The following is a 22,488-nucleotide window of genomic DNA, read 5'->3' on the forward strand; positions in this document are numbered from 1 at the left end:
CCCACAGATGCTGTCAGACCTGCAGAGATTTTCCAGCATTTTCTGTTTCAGATTCCAGCATCCGCAGTATTTTGCTATTATGCACCCACTCTTAGGCCTATTGAGGCACTTAACTGGCCAATTTCGGGTCAGCTCTGGGTCTAATTCTGCCCCTGCCATCCTAATATAGTGGGCACCAATTCTGGTGAAAAGGCAGAAAGAACAGGAGGGTACCCTACTCACCAAACTGGCACTCCCATTTTGTGCTCCCCCCTATCGACCTCCAAAATCCAATCCCCTATCCTTCTCACCCTATTTCCTAGGGTCCCTGACACTTCCTCGCCTAAAAGCCCCAACTTACATTAGTCAGATATCCATGATAATTGCTCTAAATCAAGTGGTGGAAGAAAGAGGGGAACTTGGTGAAATTATAATCACTAGGGCAGCTGTACTGAACAAACTGATAGAGCTGTGGGCTGACAAGTCTCTCAGTCCGAATGGACTTCATCCCAGAATCGTAAAAGAGGTGGCTAATGAGGTAGTAGGTGCATTGGTGTTAATTTTCCAAATTTCTCTAGATTCTGGAAAGTAGTAAATATAACCCCCCTGTTCAAGAAGGGAGGGAGGCAGAAAATAGGAAAATATAGGTCAGTTAGCCTGACACCCTGTTGTGGGTAAGGCGTTAGAATTCATTATTAAGGAGATTATAGCTGGACACTTAGAGAAACTCATGGTAATTGGGAAGAGTCAGCATAGTTTTGTGAATGGGAAATCGTGTTTAACCAATATATTGTTCATTGAAGGAGTAACATGCACTGTGGGTGAAAGAGAGCATGTAGGCGTGCTGTACTTGGATTTCCAGAAGGCATTTGATAAGGTGCCACATCAAAGGTTACTGCGGAAAATAAAAGGTGTAACACACTAACATGGACAGAAGACAGAGATTGGCAGAATGTGATGAATGGAGTCCTGCAGGGGTCTGTGCGGGGACCTCAACTTTTTCCAATTTGTATCAATGACTTAAATGAGGGGAGTGAAGGTATGCTAGCTAAATCTGCAGATAACAAAAAGATAGATTCGAATGTACATCGTGAAGAGGATACAGGTTGCAGATAGCTATAGATAGGAATGGAGAATGGCTGCAGAATTCCACGGTGCAGAGGGATCTAGGTGTTGGAGTGCATGAGTCACAAAAAGTTAATTTGCAGGTACAGCAAATAATTAAGACTAATGGAATGCTATCCTTTGAGAGGAATTGATCATAAAAGAGTGTTATGTTTCAGTTATACAGGGCATTGGTGAGACCACATCTTGACTACTCTGATATGGTTTAGTCTCCTTATTTAAAGAAAGATGTAAATGCGTTGGAGGCAGTTCAAAGGAGGCTTACGAGAGTGATACTTGGAATGAATGGGTTGTCTTAGCAGGAAAGATTAGTCAGACTGGGCTTGTTTCCAGTGGAATTTAGAAGAGTGAGGGGTGGCCTGACTGAAGTTCATAAGATACCGAATAGTCTTGACAAGGTGAAAGTGAGTTCATTTGTGGATGAATCCAGAACAAGGGGGCATGGATTTAAAATTAGGGGTCACCCTTTTGGGACAGGGGTGAGGAAAAATCTTTTCTCTCAGGAGGTTTACGCAACTTTGGAACTCACTGCCTCAGAAGGTGGTGGAGGTGGTCATTGAATATTTTTAAAGAGTTAGATAGATTCTTGTTAGATAAGGGAATTCAAAGTTAGATGAGAATCTAGAGCTTAAAACACAAACAGATCAGCCATAATGTTATCAAATGTCGGAGCAGGCTTGAAAGGCTAAATGGTCTACTTTAAGTCCTTCCCTGCGTCTCTCTTGTAGTCATGATATGGAGATGTCGGCGTTGGACTGGGGTAAACACACTAAGAAGTCTCACAACACCAGGTTAAAGTCCAACAGGTTTATTTGGTAGCACAAGCTTTCGGAGCACTGCCCCTTCATCAGGTGAGTGGCAGTTGTGTTCACAAATAGGGCATATATCAACACAAACTCAATTTACAAGATAATGGTTGGAATGCGAGTCTTTACAAGTAATCAAGTCTTAAAGGTACAGACAACGTGAATGGAGAGAGGGCCAAGAACAAGTTAAAGAGGTGTGTATTGTCTCCAGCCAGGACAGTTAGTGAGACTTTTGCAAGCCCAGACAAGTCGTGGGGGTTACAGATAGTGTGACATGAACCCAAGATCTCGGTTGAGGCCGTCCTTTTGTGCGCGGAACTTGGATATCAGTTTCTGCTCAGCGATTCTGCATTGTGGTGTATCGTGGGAAGGCCGCCTTGGAGAACGCTTACTCGAAGATCAGAGGCTGAGTGCCCGTGACTGCTGAAGTGTTCCCCGACTGGAAGGGAACACTCCTGCCTGGTGATAGTCGAGCAGTGTTCATTCATCTGTTGTTGTAGCGTCTGCATGGTCTCCCCAATGTACCATGCCTCGGGACATCCTTTCCTGCAGCGTATTCCAACCATTATCTTGTAAATTGAGTTTGTGTCTATATATGCCCTGTTTGTGAACACAACTCCCACTCACCTGATGAAGGGGTAGTGCTCCGAAAGCTTGTGCTGCCAAATAAATCTGTTGGACTTTAACCTGGTGTTGTGAGACTTCTCTCTTGTAGTCCCAGCAATGGCTGCTGCTTACTTTTGGCACTAGTGGAACTACTCAGCTGCCAGTCAATCAGGCTGGTTGGCAGCTCTCATGCATGGGAAGGACTACACAAACCTTTTTTGAGGCTGCCTCCAACATTTTATCACCGTGCGACCGACTTTTCTACCATTTCCCCCCATAAATCTGCTGATCAAAAGCTTGCATGATCAAAAAGGTATGTTTTAAGAAATGGTTTAAAGGAGGAAAGCAAGGCAGAGAGGTGTAGGAAGGGAATTCCAGAATTTGGGGCCTAGGCAACTATAGGCATGGCCACCAAGGATTATGGAGATAAAAGTTGGATACAGCTCCATTCACTTGACAATATTGGCAACAATGATTAGTAGCCTTTAGAGATTTGTCTATATCACTCACTATACAGAATAGTGAAAGAAAGTCCCATTTATGAAAGCACCAAAGCTTTTAGATCCAAAGTGATTAATTCCTTATAAAAACAAACTTCTGTTCCTAACCCCAATACTTCAATAGTTCCTTTAAGCTATCAATCAAACTGTGAATTCACAATCCCCTGATCAAATGACTGTGGCATTTGAAATTCAGCCAAGCATTCATAATGAATAGTCCTTAGGGAAATATCAACAAATCACCATTGAAACTATTTGAACAAATCCTACACCATCTAGCTTATAATCAAAGCAGTTCAGCAGAAGTTTTTATTTAACCCACTGACAGCTGCAGCAAGATTATTTTAATAGTTTAAAGAGTAAGATCAAAAAACTTCAGGTCATGATCATTAAACAGACCTCATCTGTCCTTCAAGAGCATTTACAAGTTTACTCCATCAATTTAATGACTCCCACACTGTGGGTTAAGTCCCTTGTAACAGCCAAAATGGAGTCTATTTAAACTCAGCGTTTATTTCAAATACACTGTTGAGTTTGAGTTTCTCTCCTGTGTGAATCACACCCTGGCCCCTTTCTCCTGCTGGCAAAAATGGGATACCTCAGAAATAGCAGGGGGGCAGCTCAACCCAAGCCCAACCTTCTTGATAAACGCAGGTTCCTGGCATCACCCGAGGAAGACACTTGTGAATAAACTTTCCCCTTTTATTTCGAGTATTCTCAATGTTTCCCAGCCAGCACCCTTAAAGGACTGCCAGTCTCTCCCAGCCCATGGAAATCCAGCCCTTACACTTAAGAGATAGTAATTTTTGATTGGTTTAGTTCTAATGAATGGAGGGTTGAGCAAATTGAGGCATTTAGCCAATCCCTAACGACATACCCAGTGCAAGATTTCGGCACTGTAAACAAACTAATCAAGGTTTCGTTAAATGAAGGTGCCAATGAAAATTCCTTTATCTAACGTATCTTTCGTTTATAGGTTATAAAAACAGTTCTTCTTTTAAAAAAAGAAAGGGCTTACAGTTAGACTTCAGCCGAGCAATTTCAGTCCTCGCTTGTTCCAGTTCTCTTGCCTTTATCTCCAGTTCTCTTGAAACACATTCATTCTAGAAAGTGATACAAATATCATTCACTGTCCGAGAATGGTAGAAATATTTACCATTTCTCTCCAGAACCACAGAATCATTGAATGGTTACAGCACAGAAGGCGGCCACTTGGCTTGTCATGTCTGTGCCATGCCTCTGCAAAAGCAATTCATCTATTTCCAATCTCTCTCTTTTTCCCCATTTAATCGAGTGCCACCACCCCACTCTCAGGCAACGCAATCCAGAATCATCGCTTTTTGGGAAGACCCACCAAATTGTTTGCCAATCAGGTACTTAATTGGACAATGGTGGGCTTTCCTTGGGATGAAAGACTCTGGGGGCAGAAGGTGCACTCACTGAGAAGCAGGCAGCTCTTCACTGCTCTGCAGCGCCACTGGGTAGCTGGTGGTTGCTGCCAGTAATATACCCGCCCAAGATCTAGGACTACCCAAGCACAGGTGAGTGATGGTGGGATAGCGCTCCAACACCCCCCACTTCCCAAGCCAGGCACTGAGAAGCCCAACCACGGGCTTCCTGCCATGAACTTAATCAGAGCAGTGCGGTGAGAAGTCAGCCATCCTCCTGCATGATTAAATGCCCATCCCGTCACCTCAATCAGCAGGTTCACCAGAGGGGAGAACATGAAATTCCCCCCACTCTGTTTTCAATGAGGGGCCCCTGGATCTGTTTTCATTGTTTCCTATATTTGCATTATAAGAAAACTCTCACTGAGTCGCTGCAAAACCCAATAAAACACCCACTCAAACCACTTCCCACCTTCTTGGTTTTGCTAGTTGTGTGCAGGTAACATGTACTACCTGCATTAGTTGTCTGTTGAGCTTGGCCACTTCGAATTCTGCATTTTGATGCGCTCCTTCTTTGTTCAGTAACTCCCTGCGTATCTGATAATTCTGCAGAGATGTATTAACTTAGTTAGAATACACAGAGCAGTTAAAATGTGGAATTTGTCTCACTCATTGAGAAACATTCCTAAGGGAGTTAATCAATTTACAATGTTAGATTCAGTCCCTTCACTGGGCATTCTTCCTATTGTGATCAAAATTTTCCCCCCACACACATAAGGCAAGTTCACTTTCAAAAGGAATAATCATTAAGAACTTGTTTTGTGGAAGTCATGAAATTACCATCCTGTTTTCTGTGTTACATGAATATTAGAAGTGTGGATTAAGGAATTTTAAGTGTGAAGTGTTAGATTTTGGTAGGAAGAGAATGGAGACCCTACTGTTTGGAAAATAAAGTGTCAAAATAGGGTAGAGGAGCAAAAGGATCCAAGGATAGGTACACAAATTATTAAAAGTAGCACCAAGAAAAATCCTTCGATAGGATTGAAAATAAAGAAGTTGCATTAATATGGATCAAACCTTGATCAGATCATACTTGGCAAGATCTGTGTGCAGTTCTGGTCTCCATATTATAAGAATGATCTAGAGGCACTGCTAAAGGTGCAAAAAAGATTCATAAAGATAATACCTGAACTCAGAGGTTGCACTCAGCAAGAAAGGTTGAACAGACTGGAACTCTTTTCTCCAAAGAAGTGGAGGTTGAGAAATAATAGAGGTATTTAAAGTTACGATGGGTTTGAGAGGGTTGATGAGTGCAACCTTTTTTCCACTTCTGAAGGAGACCAAAACTAATGGCTGTAAATATTAGATAGTCATTAACTGATCCAATTGGAAATTCAGAAGAACATTCTTTGCCCAAAGTGATCAGAATGTGGAACTTGCTACCACAGGGAGTGGTTGAAGTGAAGTGCACAAATGCATTTAAGGGAAACTCGATAAAGAGAAGGAATTGAAAGACATGTAAATAGGGTGAAATGAAGCGGGATATTGGAGGTTCCTATGGAGCATTGTCACTGGTACAGACCAAAGGATGAATTGTCTGTTTCTGTGCTGTGCATTCCGTGTAATTTTCATTCCCTTTTAACTAAAACAGGATTGAAGGCTTATACTCAACTAGAGAACTTTTGTCAAAACATAAATGACAAGGACTCTAAATTAGAGACAAACTATTGAATAAGAAGGCAAGAACCGTGGGAGCGATTCTCCCAAAAAAATTCTAAGTGTCGAATTCACGTAAAAACTGGAGTAAATCAGGCTGGTTTTTTCAGCGGGAGTTTCAAAATGACTCTCCCACACTCCGTGCACCGCAGTGAGCACTCGCTTGATTTATGCTGAAAATCAGTGGGCTGGGCGGGGAGGTGGGGGGGGGGGGGGGGGGGGCGAGAGAGGAGAATGAGTAGAGGCTAGCGGGTCCGGAGACTTCAGTCCTGGGCCCATTAATGCTATTTAAAAGAGATGGTGATGAGGATGTCAATAATTTATTCAGCTCTGCGCCAATTTCTGGCACGGAGCTGATGGCGCCGGAAATCTGGCTGCTGGAGAATCATGGAGGACGTGGCACCCAGCAGAATGCCCGCAAAAATTGCCCCCTTCCCACCGTTTGTGAAGGACAAATCATAGAACTCAGGAAGTCCTTATCAACAGATGGTCTTTTCTAACTTTTTTCCTCATTTGATCACACATAAATCCAGTCAGGTGGAAATTGGAGGCAATTCATTATCAATGATTAATTTCCTTTAGGCACAATTCAATAAAGTGTGCAACTTCTTTAGAATCAGAGAGCACAGAAGAGCCTTCGGCCCAGAGTCTGCACTGACACATTAGAAACACCTGAACTTCCAACTAATCCCATATGCCAGTACTTGGCCCATAGCCCTGAATGTTATGACATGCCATTTGCTCATCCATGTACTTTTTAAAGGATGTGAGGCAACCTGCCTCTACCACCCTCCCAGGCAGCGGATTCCAGACCATCACCACCCTCTGGGTGAAAAGGTTTTTCCTCACACCCATCCCTAAACCTCCTGCCTCTCACCTTGAACCCACGTCCCTTCGTGACTGACCCTTCAACTAAGGGGAGCAGCTGCTCCTTATCCACTGTCCATGTCCCTCAATCTTGTACACCTCGATCAGGTCGCCCCTCAGTCTTCTCTGCTCCAACAAAAACAACCCCAGCCTATCCAACCCCTCTTCATAGCTTAAATGTTCCATTCCAAGCAGCATCCTGGTGAATCTCTCTGCACCCCCTGAAGCGCAATCACATCCTTCCGATAATGTGACACCTAGTACTCCAGCTGTGGCCTCACTAAAGTTCTATACGACATCATCATGACTCCCCTGCTTTTGTAATCTAAGCCTCGATTGATAAAGGCAAGTGTCCCATATGCCCTTTTCACCACCCTACTGACATGCCCTTCCGCCTTCAGAGATCTGTGGACAAACACACCAAGGTCCCTTTGTTCCACAGAACTCCTAGTGTCATACCATTCATTGAATACTTACTTATCAAATTACTCCTTCTAAAGTGTATCACCTCACACTTTTCAAGCTTAAATTCCATTTGCCACCTATCTGCCCATTTAACCATTCCGTCTATGTCTTCTTGTAGCCCAAGACACTCCGCCTCACTGTTAACCACCCAGCCAATCTTTGGGTCATCCGCAAACTTACTAATCCTACCCCCCACATAGTCATCTATGTTGTTTATATAAATGACGAATAATAGGGAACCCAACACAGATCCCTGTGGTATGGCCACCGGACACTGGCTTCCAGTCACTAAAGCAGCCTTCCATCATCACCCTCTGTCTTCACCAACTAAGCCAATTTTGAATCCACTTTATCAATTTACCCTGCATCTTATGTGCATTTAACTGTTTTACAAGTGTCCCATGTGGGACCTTTTCAAAGGCTTTGCTGAAATCCATATAAACTACATTGACTGCACTACCCTCTCATATGCACACCTGGTCACCTCCTCAAAAAATACAATCAAATTTGTTAGGCATGACCTCCCTCTGACGAAGCCATGCTGACTATCCCTGATCAAGCTTTGCCTCTCCAAGTGGAGATCGATGCTCTCCTTCAAAAGTTTCTTCAATAGTTTCTCTACCACTGATGTGAGACCCACTGGTCTATAGTTTGCTGGTTTATCTCTACAAACCTTTTTAAATAGCAGAAGCACATTTACTGTTTTCCATACATGTGGCATCTCCCATGTGGCCAGAGAGGAATTGAAAATTTGGGTCAGAGCCCCTGCAATCTCCTCCCTTGTCCCCCACAGCAGGCTGGGGAACAATTCATCCAGACAAAGAAGGTGAGACTAAGTATAAATCAATGTTCTAGTGTTCTATTATAGAATGCTCAAACTGATCATACGTAAATATTTGCACTATGTGAGAAGAATTAGAAACCTTTGACAAAAAATTGTGTTTTATTATCTAACCTGCGACTTAAGGCTTGATAGTTCTCGCCTTAACTGTTCTAGGAGATCATCTAATAGATCGCAGTCCATGGTAAGGTTCTTGGCTGGCTCTTCAGAATCAGTCACCTGCACTGATTGAACATTCTCAGTCATGGGGACATCTGCTTTCTCAAGTAACTCTGCTGCATTATTCTCTGAAATCTCTGGTAACTTTGCCACAGGGATTGGCAATGACTGTTCATTTGGATCAGCTTGGACCTTGTCAAAAGACCTTTTCTTTAAGAAACGTTGTGTTGTGGCCTGATAGTTAGTGAACAGACCTCCTCGCTGGGAAGTTACCGAGTCTCCCCAACGCGAAGACTCCTTCCGAGAACTTCCTGGCTGCCCTACAGACCTCTGAAGAATATCTGAAATCTGGCTGGACATTTGCCTTAATGCAATATCCCTATAGTACTCAATTTCATAGGGCACGTCAGTAAAGTTTCTTCTGTCCTATATAAAAACAGAACAGATGTAGTTCTAAATTATATGACACTTTCCACTCAACACCCTGGTTATTCCTCAGCTTTAAGCTAGAAATAAACATAAGTTTCAAAAGAGCAGGGAAAACAGGTACAGAATTACTTTGAACCATCAATGGTCACTTACTTGATCTTTTGTTTGGCACTACAATGCAATAATTCCTGCAAAAACTATAAATAAGTGTAAAGAAAATCCTTTACTCAACGGTACATATCTTCGCATCCACCCTGCCAAGATTCAGGGCTGGCTTGCTTTATAAATACCTGTTCCTTTGGGCCCACTCACAATGGTTTATCAAAAGGAGGCTATTCAAGAGATGTTATACAAGCTTACACGCTGTAAGTGTGCAATCTTACAGAATCGGACCTCTTTAGGAACTATCTCGCTGCGGCTTCTTGGGATTATGGAGTTTTAGCAAAGATACACTGACACCACTGGGTTGGGTGCATGTGCATACCTACACAAGAGTGACTGGTCAACGCCCCCTCTAAAATGTTAGGTCAGAAGTTATATTTGCAGAGTGTTGAGAAGGCTAGTCTCGGAGGTCGGATATTTCATACTACATTCCTAGGTCCAATGTTGGACAGGTGGCTTTGTCACATAGGGAGTAAATGATTTTAAAATGATTTCCTCAGATGAACATGTCAATTTTAATATTCCGATATATGATGATTGTTGCGTGTTGCTTCCCAAGTCATTTTGTTTTCTTATCAATTTTTCCTCTGTAAAGCCTACCTGTGCCAAACAATTACTCTGCATTAGAGGCCCAATCTTACACCATTGCTATGCGATAGCCAGTTACTAAGAGGAGCACAAAAGTGGTTTGGATACACTAGCTGTGTGATTTTCTATCCCTCCCTAAAAGGATGCACCTAGTTACAGCTGAGGTTAGGAACTCATGATGTGCACCTAAGTGCATTGGAATTCCATTATTATGGGCAATGTAAGATACCGATTGGTTTTGATTATCTAGGGCGGCACGATGGCACAGTGGTCAGCACTGCTGCCTCACAGCGCCAGGCACCCAGATTCGTTTCCCAGCTTGGGTCACTGTCTGTGCGGAGTCTGCACATTCTCCCCGTATCTGCATGGGTTTCATCCGGGTGCTCTGATTTCTTCCTACAGTCCGAAAGACATGCTGGTTAGGGTGCATTGGCCATGCTAAATTCTCCCTCAGTGTCTCCGAACAGGCGCTGGAGTGTGGCAACTGGGGGATTTTCACAGTAACTTCATTGCAATGTTAATGTAAACCTACTTGTGACAATAATAAATAAACTTTAAGGTGATTTGGAAAGGAATTTCCCAATTCTCTTATTCCAAATCACCCTTGGATTTTATTCCTGGTTTTCCCAGATCAGGTGAAAAGGGGAGTGTAAATATTATGATCCACATAGCACAATTATTTGGGAAAGGGTGGATAAGAGTATCTTTTTCCACATTTTGTTGTATTATGCTTGTCAAAGTACTAAATTCTATTCACTCCTTCTCTATGACAGAATTAGGATAATACTTGGCTTTTCATTTCAGACTACATTGGTCAATTTCAGTGCCAGAGAATCTACATGTTAACTCAATCACTGCAAAAGCAGTAACTCTATTCTTTACACCGGACACTGGTCAGAATTATTTAACAACATAAGGTTACAGCATCAGAATTTAGAAATGCTTGACAGAATTAAACATATTGCATTACCTTGTTTAACTCAAAGTCGGAACTACTCAAAACTTGTGTTTCTTTGGTCGCAATTAGCTTTTCGTTTAACTGATCCACCAACCCCAGGTCCTCTGCTGAAATTCCTCGAAGGAGCAACACATTGATTAATCAGAGTAGTTTATGTAATAGGATCAAAGATAAAATTTACATGAGAAGAAAACACTTAATTCAACATTTCAAATTGAATTTCAAACCCTATCTGATACCTGGAGTATTATTTCAATTTATTATACTTAAAAGATTTGTGCACAAGGGTGGACGAAGCGTATAATAATCTATAAAGAAAATTTACAATAGCAGACGATCTTCTTTTCTGAACAACAACCACAGTTCCCTGCAGTTGCTTTTGTACAGGTTGTTTCTGGAGGACAGTGATTATTAATATAGAAACACTATCCTTCCTAATCTCTTCCTTTGCCTTTCACGTCCCTAACATTATCAGCAATTACCGGATGTCTGACAATGCAGCATTCTCGGAACTGCATTTTCGGGCTGTAGTTTCCCATGGACTTCAAGACATCAATGCTGGGTCCAAATGGGGTTCCCAAGCCCACACTTACCAGCAGGGCGGCACGGTGGCATAGTGGTTAGCACTGCTGCCTCACAGCTCCAGGGACCCGGGTTCGATTCCCATCTTGGGTCACTGTCTGTGTGGAGTTTGCATGTTCTCCCCGTGTCCGTGTGGGTTTCCTCTGGGTGCTCCGGTTTCCTCCGGGTGCTCCGGTTTCCTCCCACAGTCCAAAGATGTGACCCTTAGTGTCCCAGGATGTATAGATTAGAGGGATTAGCAGGGTAAATGTGTAGGGTTGTGGGATTAGGGCCTGGGGTGGGATTGTTGTCGGTGCAGACTCGATAGGCTGAATGGCCTCCTTCTGCACTGTTGGGTTTCTATGATACAGTGTGTGCAATGGTGCAATCTTCCCTGGGGTGGCCTCCAAACTGGATGCCTCTGAGCATGCCATCCTATTAAGGACAAGGGGCAGATTCTCAATGCTGCCAGTCAGAGGGCCGGCATCTCTGCAGCTCCAGCAGGTGAGGTGAGAGATGCTGAGGCAGGTGGATACCAAGAGATAGCCTTAACATGGAGGTATACATTAAAAGTTAAAATTCTTAGAAGCAAAGGCATTTGCCTCCTCAAAGCAAAGGGAAAACCACTCTGGGTACAATGTTGGTCACCAGGTGCCACCTTTCTGCTGGGAGGCCATTTCCATGAAGTTGGTGGCATCTGCACATGGAAGAGGCCTCTCCGCAACTGGCAAAATGCCCGCATGCCCACAAAAAATAAAATCGAATTAGGTCCACGATCAGCTTAATAGGCTGCCGCCTTCTTGGTGCAGATAGCCATTCCGGGATCCTGTTTGCCCAGGGGAAGATTTCCCCATGACAGAAATGCATCAGGCAGCCATCCTGACACAGCAAATCACCCTTCCCAACCCATTTTCTAGTATTCATCCCAGATACATCCCCTCTACCCTCAAGCTTGCCATCTTGGAGTGAAGAAAATTCAGCCCTTACGTGTCAGTCTGGATTACATGCCCCAGCCCTGGAGTGACAGTTGAATCCAGGACGATCTGATTCTGAAGTACGAGACAAGTGGCTGCCCACCGAATCATCGATAACTCAGAGTTCAGTGGTGGTTATTAAGGGGGGAGTTGCTGTGGTTGCAGTGCTTCTTTTTAACCCCTGGCCTCCCATTTTAGGCCTTGGTTTTTCCCCAGCGGTCTCAGCCACAAAAATTCCTCCGCCTCCTGAGAAGCACCAAACCACTTAGAGGAGCTCAATGCTGTTGCTCAATGTCAGGCAGCTGATGCTGTGATGTTTAGCCTTCTCTCATTATGCCATTCACTTTGTTATTTAGAAGTGTAGTTTGCCCCAGTATAACCAGAGAAACTACTGTGCACGTTCCTCTAATAGTAACAACAGCACACGTTTTTTTTGTACTACGTTTGCAAATACATGAGACAATAATTTTCTATTTGATGGTGCTGTTTGACCGTGCAGTGTAAGAAGTCTCACAACACTAGGTTAAAGTCCAACAGGTTTACTTGGTAGCACAAGCCACAAGCTTTCGGAGCAGCCTGTGCTACCAAATAAACCTGTTGGACTTTAACCTGGTGTTGTCAGACTTCTTACTGTGCCCACCCCAGTCCAATGCCGGCATCTCCACATCATGCCCATGCATTGACAGTGCATAAAACTTACCTCCAGCACCTGCTCGCATGCCTTTATCTTGAGCCATCCTGCGAATTTGCTTCTTTAACGTGAGTCTTTCCTCCTCCAGGCGTTCAACCTGAATTAATAAACATTGTAGGTTTTTGGGCTTTTAAAATGGGATAGTCCGACAAAATATTGTGACAAACCAATTGCAAGACAATTAAGGTGATTAACAAACCTCTTTCAGCAGAACTTGGTTCTCAGCTTGAAACTGCTGCTGTTTCAAGTACTTGGTTTTCCTAAATTCACTCAGATCAATTACTTTGTTTGCTTCGAGGCCTAAACAGAAATTATTTTCATTATGGCAAGAAGAAACAGAACATTTAAATCAACCTGCTTCATCAGCGGAGTTCAGGAAATAAGGGGCAAAATATCACTGGCGTTGTCAGTTATTGTGATGGACTTTAGTGGCACTGGATACTGATTTATATTCCACTTTCCGGGTTATGTACTGTAAGAACATAAGAACTAGGAGCAGGAGTAGGCCATCTGGCCCCTCGAGCCTGCTCCGCCATTCAATAAGATCATGGCTGATCTTTTTGTGGACTCAGCTCCACTTACCCGCCCGCTCACCATAACCCTTAATTCCTTTACTGTTCAAAAATTTTTCTATCCTTGCCTTAAAAACATTCAATGAGGTAGCCTTAACTGCTTCACTGGGCAGGGAATTCCACAGATTCACAACCCTTTGTGTGAAGAAGTTCCTCCTCAACTCAGTCCTAAATCTGCTTCCCCTTATTTGAGGCTATGCCCCCTAGTTCTAGCTTCACCTGCCAGTGGAAATAACCTCCCTGCTTCTACCTTGTCTATTCCCTTCATAATCTTATATGTTTCTATAAGATCTCCCCTCATTCTTCTGAATTCCAATGAGTATAGCCCCAGTCTACTCAGTCTCTCCTCATAAGCCAACCCTCTCAACTCTGGAATCAACCTAGTGAATCTCCTCTGCACCCCCTCCAGTGCCAGTATATCCTTTCTCAAGTAAGGAGACCAAAACTGTACACAGTACTCCAGGTGTGGCCTCACCATCACCTTATACAGCTGCAACATAACCTCACTGTTTTTAAACTCCATCCCTCTAGCAATGAAGGACAAAATTCCATTTGCCTTCTTAATTATCTGCTGCACCTGCAAACCAACTCCTTGAGATTCCTGCACAAGGACACCCAGGTCCCTCTGCACAGCAGCATGCTGCAATTTTTTACCATTTAAATAATAGCCCATTTTGCTGTTATTCTTACCAAAATAGATGACCTCACATTTACCAACATTGTACTCCATCTGCCTCGCCCACTCACTTAGATTATTTATATTCCTTTGCAGACTTTCGGCGTCCTCTGCACACTTTGCTCTTCCACTCATCTTAGTGTCATCTGCGAATTTTGACACACTACACTTGGTCCCCAACTCCAAATCAGAGATAGGAAGGGAGAGTGACAAGGGAGCGAGAGATTGAGAGATGGGGAGGGCGGGTGACAAGAGGGCGAGAGATTGAGAGATGGAGAGGGAGAGAGACAGGGTGATAAACTATAACCACAGCATCAGTGGAAAACGTTTACTTATCCATTTTCCATTACAACTGATTACAAAGACATTTTCAATACTGAATGTTAACATTGAAGCATGGCCAAATATTGTGACAACGGAAAGTGAATTGGGTGAACAAGAGATGCAATAAATGTTTTTGTTCCCATCAATTTGCCTTTTTCTTCACTGCTGCTGAACATCGGGTTGCTTTAAGATTACATTTGTTACAATAGTTCTTTCTGAAAAGTGTATTAATAGTTTATTAAATGATCATACGCAGAAGTATTATCTCCATATCATGTAAATTATGATTTGTGAATCAGAATTAGAAATAAGAGACAGAGATAGATAGGTTCTTGGTCAATAAGGGGATCAAGGGTTATGGGGAGAAGGCAGGAGAATGGGGATGCGAATCATATCAGCCATGATTGAATGGCGGAGCAGACTCAATGGGCTGAATGACCTAATTCTGCTCCTATATCCTATGGTCCAATAATAACAGTAGCTCAGTTAAAATTTGCATCAACTGACTACAGAAAAACTAAAGTTAAAAAAAGAGTCTTGCTCCACCTTGTCCTGAGGTAAATATTGATTTAAGTTAGGTACAAGAAGATACAATTTCCAAAACCGTTCAGGGCAATCCCTGGTGTTCCATTTCACAGATGGCAAGAGGTCCTGTGGATCTGGACCAACATTACTGAACACAATGGGAGCTGGAACTTTGGGCTGGCTCGGTAGGCCATTGGAGCTGCATGTTCCTGGCACAGCATACTACTCAAATTGAAAACCCTCTGAGTGCTGGCATTGAAACTGAGTAATACTATTAATTTAAGTTCAATATATTTGGAACAATGTGAAGTTCAATGTAGAAAACCACTATCACTTGTTGATGAGGAGAAGACATTGAGTGCATTTGATTATCACTAATAATCTCATAATAATCTTAACACACACCTAAGCGTTCCCGGAAATTTTCGTTTTCATCCAAAACATCATTTATCTTCATTTCGAGCTTGTTGATCTCCCTAGTCATCATTTCAATTTGATGATCTCGTATTTTGATATGGTTCTTGCATTCCTTAATCTCTGCAACAGCATTTTCCAGTCCATATACACCCTAGTGCAGAATTATACCAATCAGTGTTTTCTTTCTGTTATGCCAAGATGATACCAGCATCAGGGTTTAAGGGATATGGAACCAAGGTGAGTAAATGTACTTAAGATAATGTACTCATAATCTAAGTGAATGTGGGAACAACCTGAATAACTCCTGTGCCTATACTCCTTCCAATGTTAAGTGTTACTAAGTTAAAAGCATGTGTACTTATATGTGAAATATATCGTCTTGGATATATTTCACATCTTCAAAAGCACCCAAGGAGAAAATGACCTGGTAATCCTGTTTTCTAAGTGACAACAATTGAGAGAAAAATATTGGTTTGTCACTCCTGAGAGAATCCTCCAGTACCTTATTGGGAATTGTAGCATGGTGGTTATGTACTGGACCAGTAACCCAGAGATCAGGACTAATGACATCGAGACCCCAGTTCAAATTCCACAATGACAACTGGGGAATTTAAATTCAGACAATCAGCGAATCTGGAATAAAAAGCTGATTCCAGTCATGGTGACCATGGGTTGGATTATACACTCTCCCGCTGGCGGGTTTGAAGTCAGGGAACCATGTTAAAATCTAGTGGGAGGCCTGCCTGTTATCTATCCTCTTCAGCAAGGGTGGTGTTGGGAAACCCTGCCTGCCAATGGGCCAATTGAGACCCTTTGGTGAAGTTCAAACCGGGAGCAGGAGTTGCCTACAACAAGGTCGGCAAATTTCCCTCTAATTAAGATCCACACAAAATGTTCCTAAAATTTCACTGGTGCGTGCATTCATTTTTTAAAAATTAGATAATAAAGTGAAAAGAAGTGTCCATTTATCAGGGGCTGGGAATGTAACAGAGGATTGGCCAGGGGCAATATTAAACCTTTATATCTTTGGTCACGACCCCCATATCCTTACACACATTATATAATTCTATTATATGAAACTTTTAATTGGTCCTCTGGGTCATTCTGAAAGCACCCCTCCAACCAAGGTGCAACCCCCACACCACCCCAAGTTCTAATCTCCACACGGCCTCTCAAACACCAGCTCCCACCCATCTTGCCAACATTCTGACCCCCGCACACAATGTTTTGATCCATCGCTAAATGCTCCCTCAAGCCCTGATTGCAGTACCGTCAGTGGCCACCTCTCACATTGGCACTGCCAGTACTCTGTGAGGCAGGACTTCCTGCCGCTGGAGGGAAGAAATCTCGCCTCCAGCCTAATGATGGCCAATTGGTCATCAGTATTCTCCGAGGCAATTCTTCCCGCCATTTTAACCAAGGAGGCCAGGAACCATGGTGTCCCATTTAATTCAGCCCATATAACAATTGAATTGTCGGAAGAACATATTTGGCTCTCCTTTGGGAAAGGAAATCTACTGTCCTCACCTGGTCTGGCTTATTTGTGACTACAAATCATTGAAATATGGTTGAGTCTGCCCTCTGAAATGGCCTAGCAACTATCTTATTAAAGACAATTAATGATGGGCAATAAATGCTGGCCTTACCAGTTAGACCCACATCCTGTGAATAATGAAACAAAAATATTGTATATCCACTTGAGGGGGAAGACAAGGCTTTAGTTTAATGCTCATCTGAAAGGCAGCATGTCCCTCACAATTGCACTGGAGGGTTAGTCCGGAATCGAGAATATTTGAAGTGGGACTTGAACCCACAATGTTCTGCCTCAGAGGCTACAGTGCTACCATTGAGCTAAGAGTACATTACATACTTATTGAACATTTTTACAAAAAGTGATCTTCAAATTAAAGCTATGTGTTCTGTATCTTTAAGCACATGACAATCAAGTGATTAGAAGAAGCTGCAATGCCACATTGGTGAAAATTAGCAGATTTACTAAGGGGTTATAAATTTGACACACCAACGTTTTACAAGTGTTTGAACTAAGATAATACAATGTTCATGAAATTTAATGGTGCGTGCATTCACTTTTAAAGAAAGATAATAAAACGTAAAAAAATTGTCAAGGACTGGGAAAGTGACAGAGGAATGACCAAGGGTCAAAGTCAACCTTTATATCTTTGGTCACGTCCCACAGCCTTCCACATGCTGTATGTACTTCTGATTAATGAAGCCTAAGTTTGCCAATGTATGTCTTGCTTGGCAGCAACCACGAACCAGAGAAATTACAGGAAGAAAATGTTCATGAAAGCACATTCCCCATATCTGCACTTAAATCCATGATGGAATGGGATCCCAATTTGAATGGGCCATAGCTGAAAGAACCAGCGCTGTATTAGCACTATCTCAGCCCCTTGCTCCGTCAGTCCGTGGTTCCAACTCTGCTGCAAGCTCAGGACTGGTGAATTCCCCCCCACAGCGTGAAATCTATAATCTGTGAATTCTAGAATTGTTCTTAGCTTGCTGGAATTCTTTTAAAGCCACGGTCTCCTGCTGCCAATCACTTCCATGCCAACCCTGTATTGCACTTATTTCAATCGTGCTGTTTAATTTAACCACAGAATTAAGAGGGATTATTGGTGTACATTCTTGCGGCCACTTACAGATTCATATGCCCTCAGGTGGCTCAGCGATTCCCCCAACTCCTTGTCTTTTTCCCTGGCGTCTTTCTCTGCAAGCTCAGCCATTCGGTTGGCTTCAGCAGCTGTCTGCTCAGCTTCCCTCACCTTTTGTTGGAGTGCAGTGATTTTGGACTGCTGATTAAGTGCTGGAAAATCTTGAAGAAATCAGAATGATATTTTAATAGCAAAGATATGCACGCCAATCAAAATTGCACGGCTTCAATAAAAATAATAATACAAGACCAAGTCATTCTCCTTTGTATTGAAATTTTAGAACCAAGCTGTGATATTTATCCTCCCTCAAGCAGTGGTCCAGCTTTGCTCACTGCCATCCCATGATAACTGCTTCAACTATCAATCTACAGTAAGTTCTCACTTCAAGTTGCGGTTGCATTCCTGGATTGATTTCGGAGGAATCAGTGTTAAAGTTGGAGTTAGGTTTCTTCAGAAGTTCTTTGCCCAGAAAAACCGAAGTACAATTTTAAGTACTGTACCAAACATGTGCAGCACTGTGTACTCCTGACTGGAATAACTTGAAAAATAAAATAAATCACTGAATATAATAGCTAAATACATTGAAATTAGATAACAAAAAAATCACCTAAACAAGTCTGGATAAGCATAGTTTCTGTGTCTCACCCCCATCACTCCTGAAACTCAGCTCAACCTTTTGCTCACTTTCCTTTCCCAGTCAGTATTCTTTTCTTTATCTCTTCCTTCCCAGTCTGTCTCTCTCATTTCCCACTCAGAGGATGGAAGTTTAACTCAGGGGATGGAAGTTTAACTCTATTTCTCTCTTCATAGATATTGCCAGATCTGGTGAGCATTTCCAGAATTTTCTGTTTTTATTATTCATAGAATCATACAGTCCCTACAGTGCAAAAGGCCATACGGCCCTTCGAGTCTGCACTGACCACAATCCCCCCCCAGGCCCTATTCCCGTCACCCCACATATTTATCCTGCTAATCGCCCTGACACTAAGGGTCAATTTAACATGGCCAATCAACCTAACCCGCACATCTTTGGACTGTGGTAGGAAACTGGAGCTCCCGGAGGAAACCCACGCAGACATGGGGAGAATATGCAAGCTCTACACAGACAGCGACCCAAGGCTGGAATTATTCCCTAGCTATTTCCATTGATCCTCAGAATTATTTACTATGCTTCCCATTTTATCATCTATGAATTTCGACACTACTCCAATGTGAAGTGATTTATTTTGGTAGGAAGGACACAGAGGGACAATAAGAAATAAAGGGTGCAATCCTAAAGGGGATGTGGGAACAAAGAGGTTTGTGTGCAGAAATCATTGAAGATGGCAACACAGGTTTAAGGCATGATTAATAAAGCATACAGCATCTTAGACTTTATTAATAGGAGCAAACAGTATAAAAGCAAGGCAGTTGAGTTAAATTTGTACATGTGAGGAATATGAAAGTCTTAATATTTATTTTTTACAACATCAGTGTCATATTTTCATATACTAGGAAACAAGCGTGTGTGGGTGTGACTTGTTTAATTGAATTGGAGACAGTAAACTGCAAAGGTCAAAACATCAATGAAGGAGGTGTGAAGACATGTGGTTTAAAATTATAATGAACAGAGTTACGCTGGAGTACTAAGCAAACAGCAAGAACGGAAATTTTAATGAGAGAGATAAGAGAGGTGACTTGAAGTTAACTACTGTATTTCAGAAGGAATATATACAATTGAGAGATTGTAGGTGGATAAATTTAGTAGCCACAAAATAATAACAGAAATGGGTTGATCAATTGTGTAAAGAGAAACTTCTATTGGATTGTAGAAACAATAGAGTGGAAAATCAAAGGGAAGAAAAAGCATATTTAAAGTGAGACAGAAGGTAGTGGGTGGCTGTGAGATTTTGAAAAGACAGTGTGCATTTAAGTGTATGAAGGCATGGAGTGCAGAAAAGATTCATGGGAATGGTTCTGGGATGAGGAACTTCAGTTATGTGGTTAGATTAGAGAAGTTGGGGCTCTTTTCCTTCGAGAAGGCCAAGAGGAGATTTGATAGAATCATGAGGAGTCCAGACAGAGCTGATAGGGAGAAGCTGTTCCTATTGGTGGAATGATTGAGAACAAGAGGGCACAGATTTAGGTTAAATGGAAAAAGAAACAATGACGATAAGAGGAAAAACCTTTTTCACACAGCGAGTGGTTAGGATTTGGAATACACTGTCTGAGAATGTGGTGGAGACAGGTTCAGTTGGGACATTCAAGAGGGAATTGGATTGAGCAAGAAAATGCAAGGGTTATGGGGAAAAGATGAGGGAATAACACCAGGGGAACTGCTCATTCAGAGAACCTGCACTGACACAACAGACTGAATTCCGTCTGTGTTGTAACCATTCTGAGATTTAACCATATTTCTGAACTATTTATATATAATATAAACAGTCCCAGAACAGAGCTCTGTGGAACAGAAACCAACTCCTATCCATTCTGAGAAGCTGTTTTCAATTCCTCTTCACTGCCTTCACCTTTCTAGCCAGTTTTCCACGCAGTTTTCTATCCCAACTTCCTAATTCGAAAACCCTTGAAAATTTTCCAATTGCTTCCTTGCCAACAGCTTTCAATGATACATTTCCCCTACATCCATTGTTTAACAAATCCATCTGTACCATCATCTCCTCCGTAAGAAATCCTCTGAAGTCTGTATTAACAGCTTTCAAATACTTTCTCATTATCTAGTTATTAATGTCATCTTTAATTAAATATTCTAGAACTTTCCCAAGCAGAGATGCTGAGCCAACTAGCCTATAATTATTAAGCTAGCTTCCTTTCCCTTTTTGAAAGCAGCCATTACATTGGCCATCCTCCAGCAACATCCATAATCAATGGTCCACAATTTCAAGTACACCCCTCATTTTCCTCAAGATCCTTAGATTGAATGCGTCACCTCCCAGCACTATTCTCTCCTTACTCTACTTCTCTAATACTTTCTTTTTAAATATTATGGATCTACTTTTTAACAATTCACAATTGACCTCCTCCTGGGTTAGACCATAAAACATAGGAGCAGAATGAGGCCACTCGGCCCATCGAGCCCACTTCGCCATTCAATCATGGCTGATATTTTTCTCATCCCCATTGTCCTGCCTTTTCCCCATAACCCCTGATCCCCTTATTAATCAAGCACCTATCTATCTCTGTCTTAAAGACACTCAATGACCTGGCCTCCACAGCCTTCTGCGGCAAAGAGTTCCACAGATTCACCACTCTCTGGCTGAAGAAATTTATCCGCATCTCTGTTTTAAAGGACCGTCCCTTTAGTCGGAGTTTTTCCCATTAGTAGAAACATCCTCTCCATGTCCACTCTCTCCAGGCCTCGCAGTATCCTTTAAGTTTCAACAAGGTCCCCCCTCATCCTTCTAAACTCCAACGAGTACAGACCCAGAGTCCTCAACCGTTCCTCATACGAGAAGCTGTTCATTCCAGGGATCATTCTTGTGAACCTCCTCTGGACCCTTTCCAAGGCCAGCACATCCTTCCTTAGATACGGGGCCCAAAACTGCTCACAATTTCAAGTTCTGTAATATTTTAGCAGCCTTAATCACCTTACATAATAATCTTGCATACAATGCATGTCAATTATTTACTTCAGAACATATAGAAAATATATATATATATATAGATTGGTACTTGATTCTTTCTCTAGCTGTATTTTCAAGTCTTCAATGATTTGCACATTATTATTTGCTTCTTTGGTGTATTGTTCTATTTGTCCCACCAGAACTTTAATTTCACTGTCACGTTCTTGCAGAACCTGTAGAAAAACATTTATTCACTTGTTAATAGGGAAACTTTGATTTATATAGTAATAGCTACACGAGGAACAAACATAAAGACAAATGAGAAAAATTGATTTTAATAAGATCACAATGTATGTGGCAGAACTTAATAGTGTGACAATAACAATGTTAATCACAAGTTCACCACAGCCTAATTCCCAGGGCAAGTTTAAGCAAGTCAGCTGGAATATCAAACAATCATAACCTGGGAGCAAAGGAACAGGAGGTTGCCATTTATGCTCTTCGAGCCTGTTCCAGCATTCAATGAGATCATGGCTGACCTGAGGCCTAATTCTACATACTGACCGTTGCCCATTATCCCTTAATAGTGTTGGTTAATAAAAATCCATATTCTCAGTTTAAAAATTAATAATTGATTGAGCATCAGTTGCCAATTGTAGAAGAAAGTTCCAAGCTTCTACCATTATTTGGGGGAAGAAGTGTTATTTAACCCCTGAACGGTCTGGCTCTAATCTTTTTAAGACTAAGCCCTTGAGTCCTAGCACTCCCCAATTGGTTGAAATAGTTTCTCTCTTTTATCCTATCTGTTCCCCTTACATCTTGAAACATTCCAGGCAATATATCCATAATTTGTTTAATCTTCTCTTGCTGTTTAACTCTGAAGTGCAGCTAACATTCTGGTAAATCTATGCTGCACTCCCTCCA

The 22,488-nt window shown here is 42.2% G+C and overlaps 1 protein-coding gene across 13 annotated transcripts in view; it reads right to left on the bottom strand.

Moving 5' to 3' along the window:
- The window catches only part of cep290 (centrosomal protein 290), a 115,486-nt gene that overhangs the window by 71,499 nt on the left and 21,499 nt on the right, over positions 1-22,488 (bottom strand). For 11 of the 13 annotated variants that reach the window (XR_013498704.1, XR_013498705.1, XR_013498706.1 and 8 more), the window contains 8 exons: positions 21,674-21,797; positions 17,993-18,165; positions 15,318-15,480; positions 13,015-13,115; positions 12,825-12,912; positions 10,602-10,705; positions 4,918-5,010; positions 4,035-4,119 (listed from right to left, as the gene is read on the bottom strand). Coding sequence is in view for 10 of the 13 variants with exons in the window: in XM_078219614.1 (XP_078075740.1) it covers positions 4,035-4,119; positions 4,918-5,010; positions 10,602-10,705; positions 12,825-12,912; positions 13,015-13,115; positions 15,318-15,480; positions 17,993-18,165; positions 21,674-21,797 (931 nt within the window). In the remaining 3 variants the exon portion in view is untranslated. The remainder of the gene's footprint in view (positions 1-4,034; positions 4,120-4,917; positions 5,011-10,601; positions 10,706-12,824; positions 12,913-13,014; positions 13,116-15,317; positions 15,481-17,992; positions 18,166-21,673; positions 21,798-22,488) is intronic. The other 2 variants (XM_078219615.1, XM_078219613.1) reach the window with 1 other exon arrangement.

Source organism: Mustelus asterias, chromosome 9, assembly GCF_964213995.1.
Source record: "Mustelus asterias chromosome 9, sMusAst1.hap1.1, whole genome shotgun sequence".
In the NCBI taxonomy this organism is placed as follows: domain Eukaryota; kingdom Metazoa; phylum Chordata; class Chondrichthyes; order Carcharhiniformes; family Triakidae; genus Mustelus; species Mustelus asterias.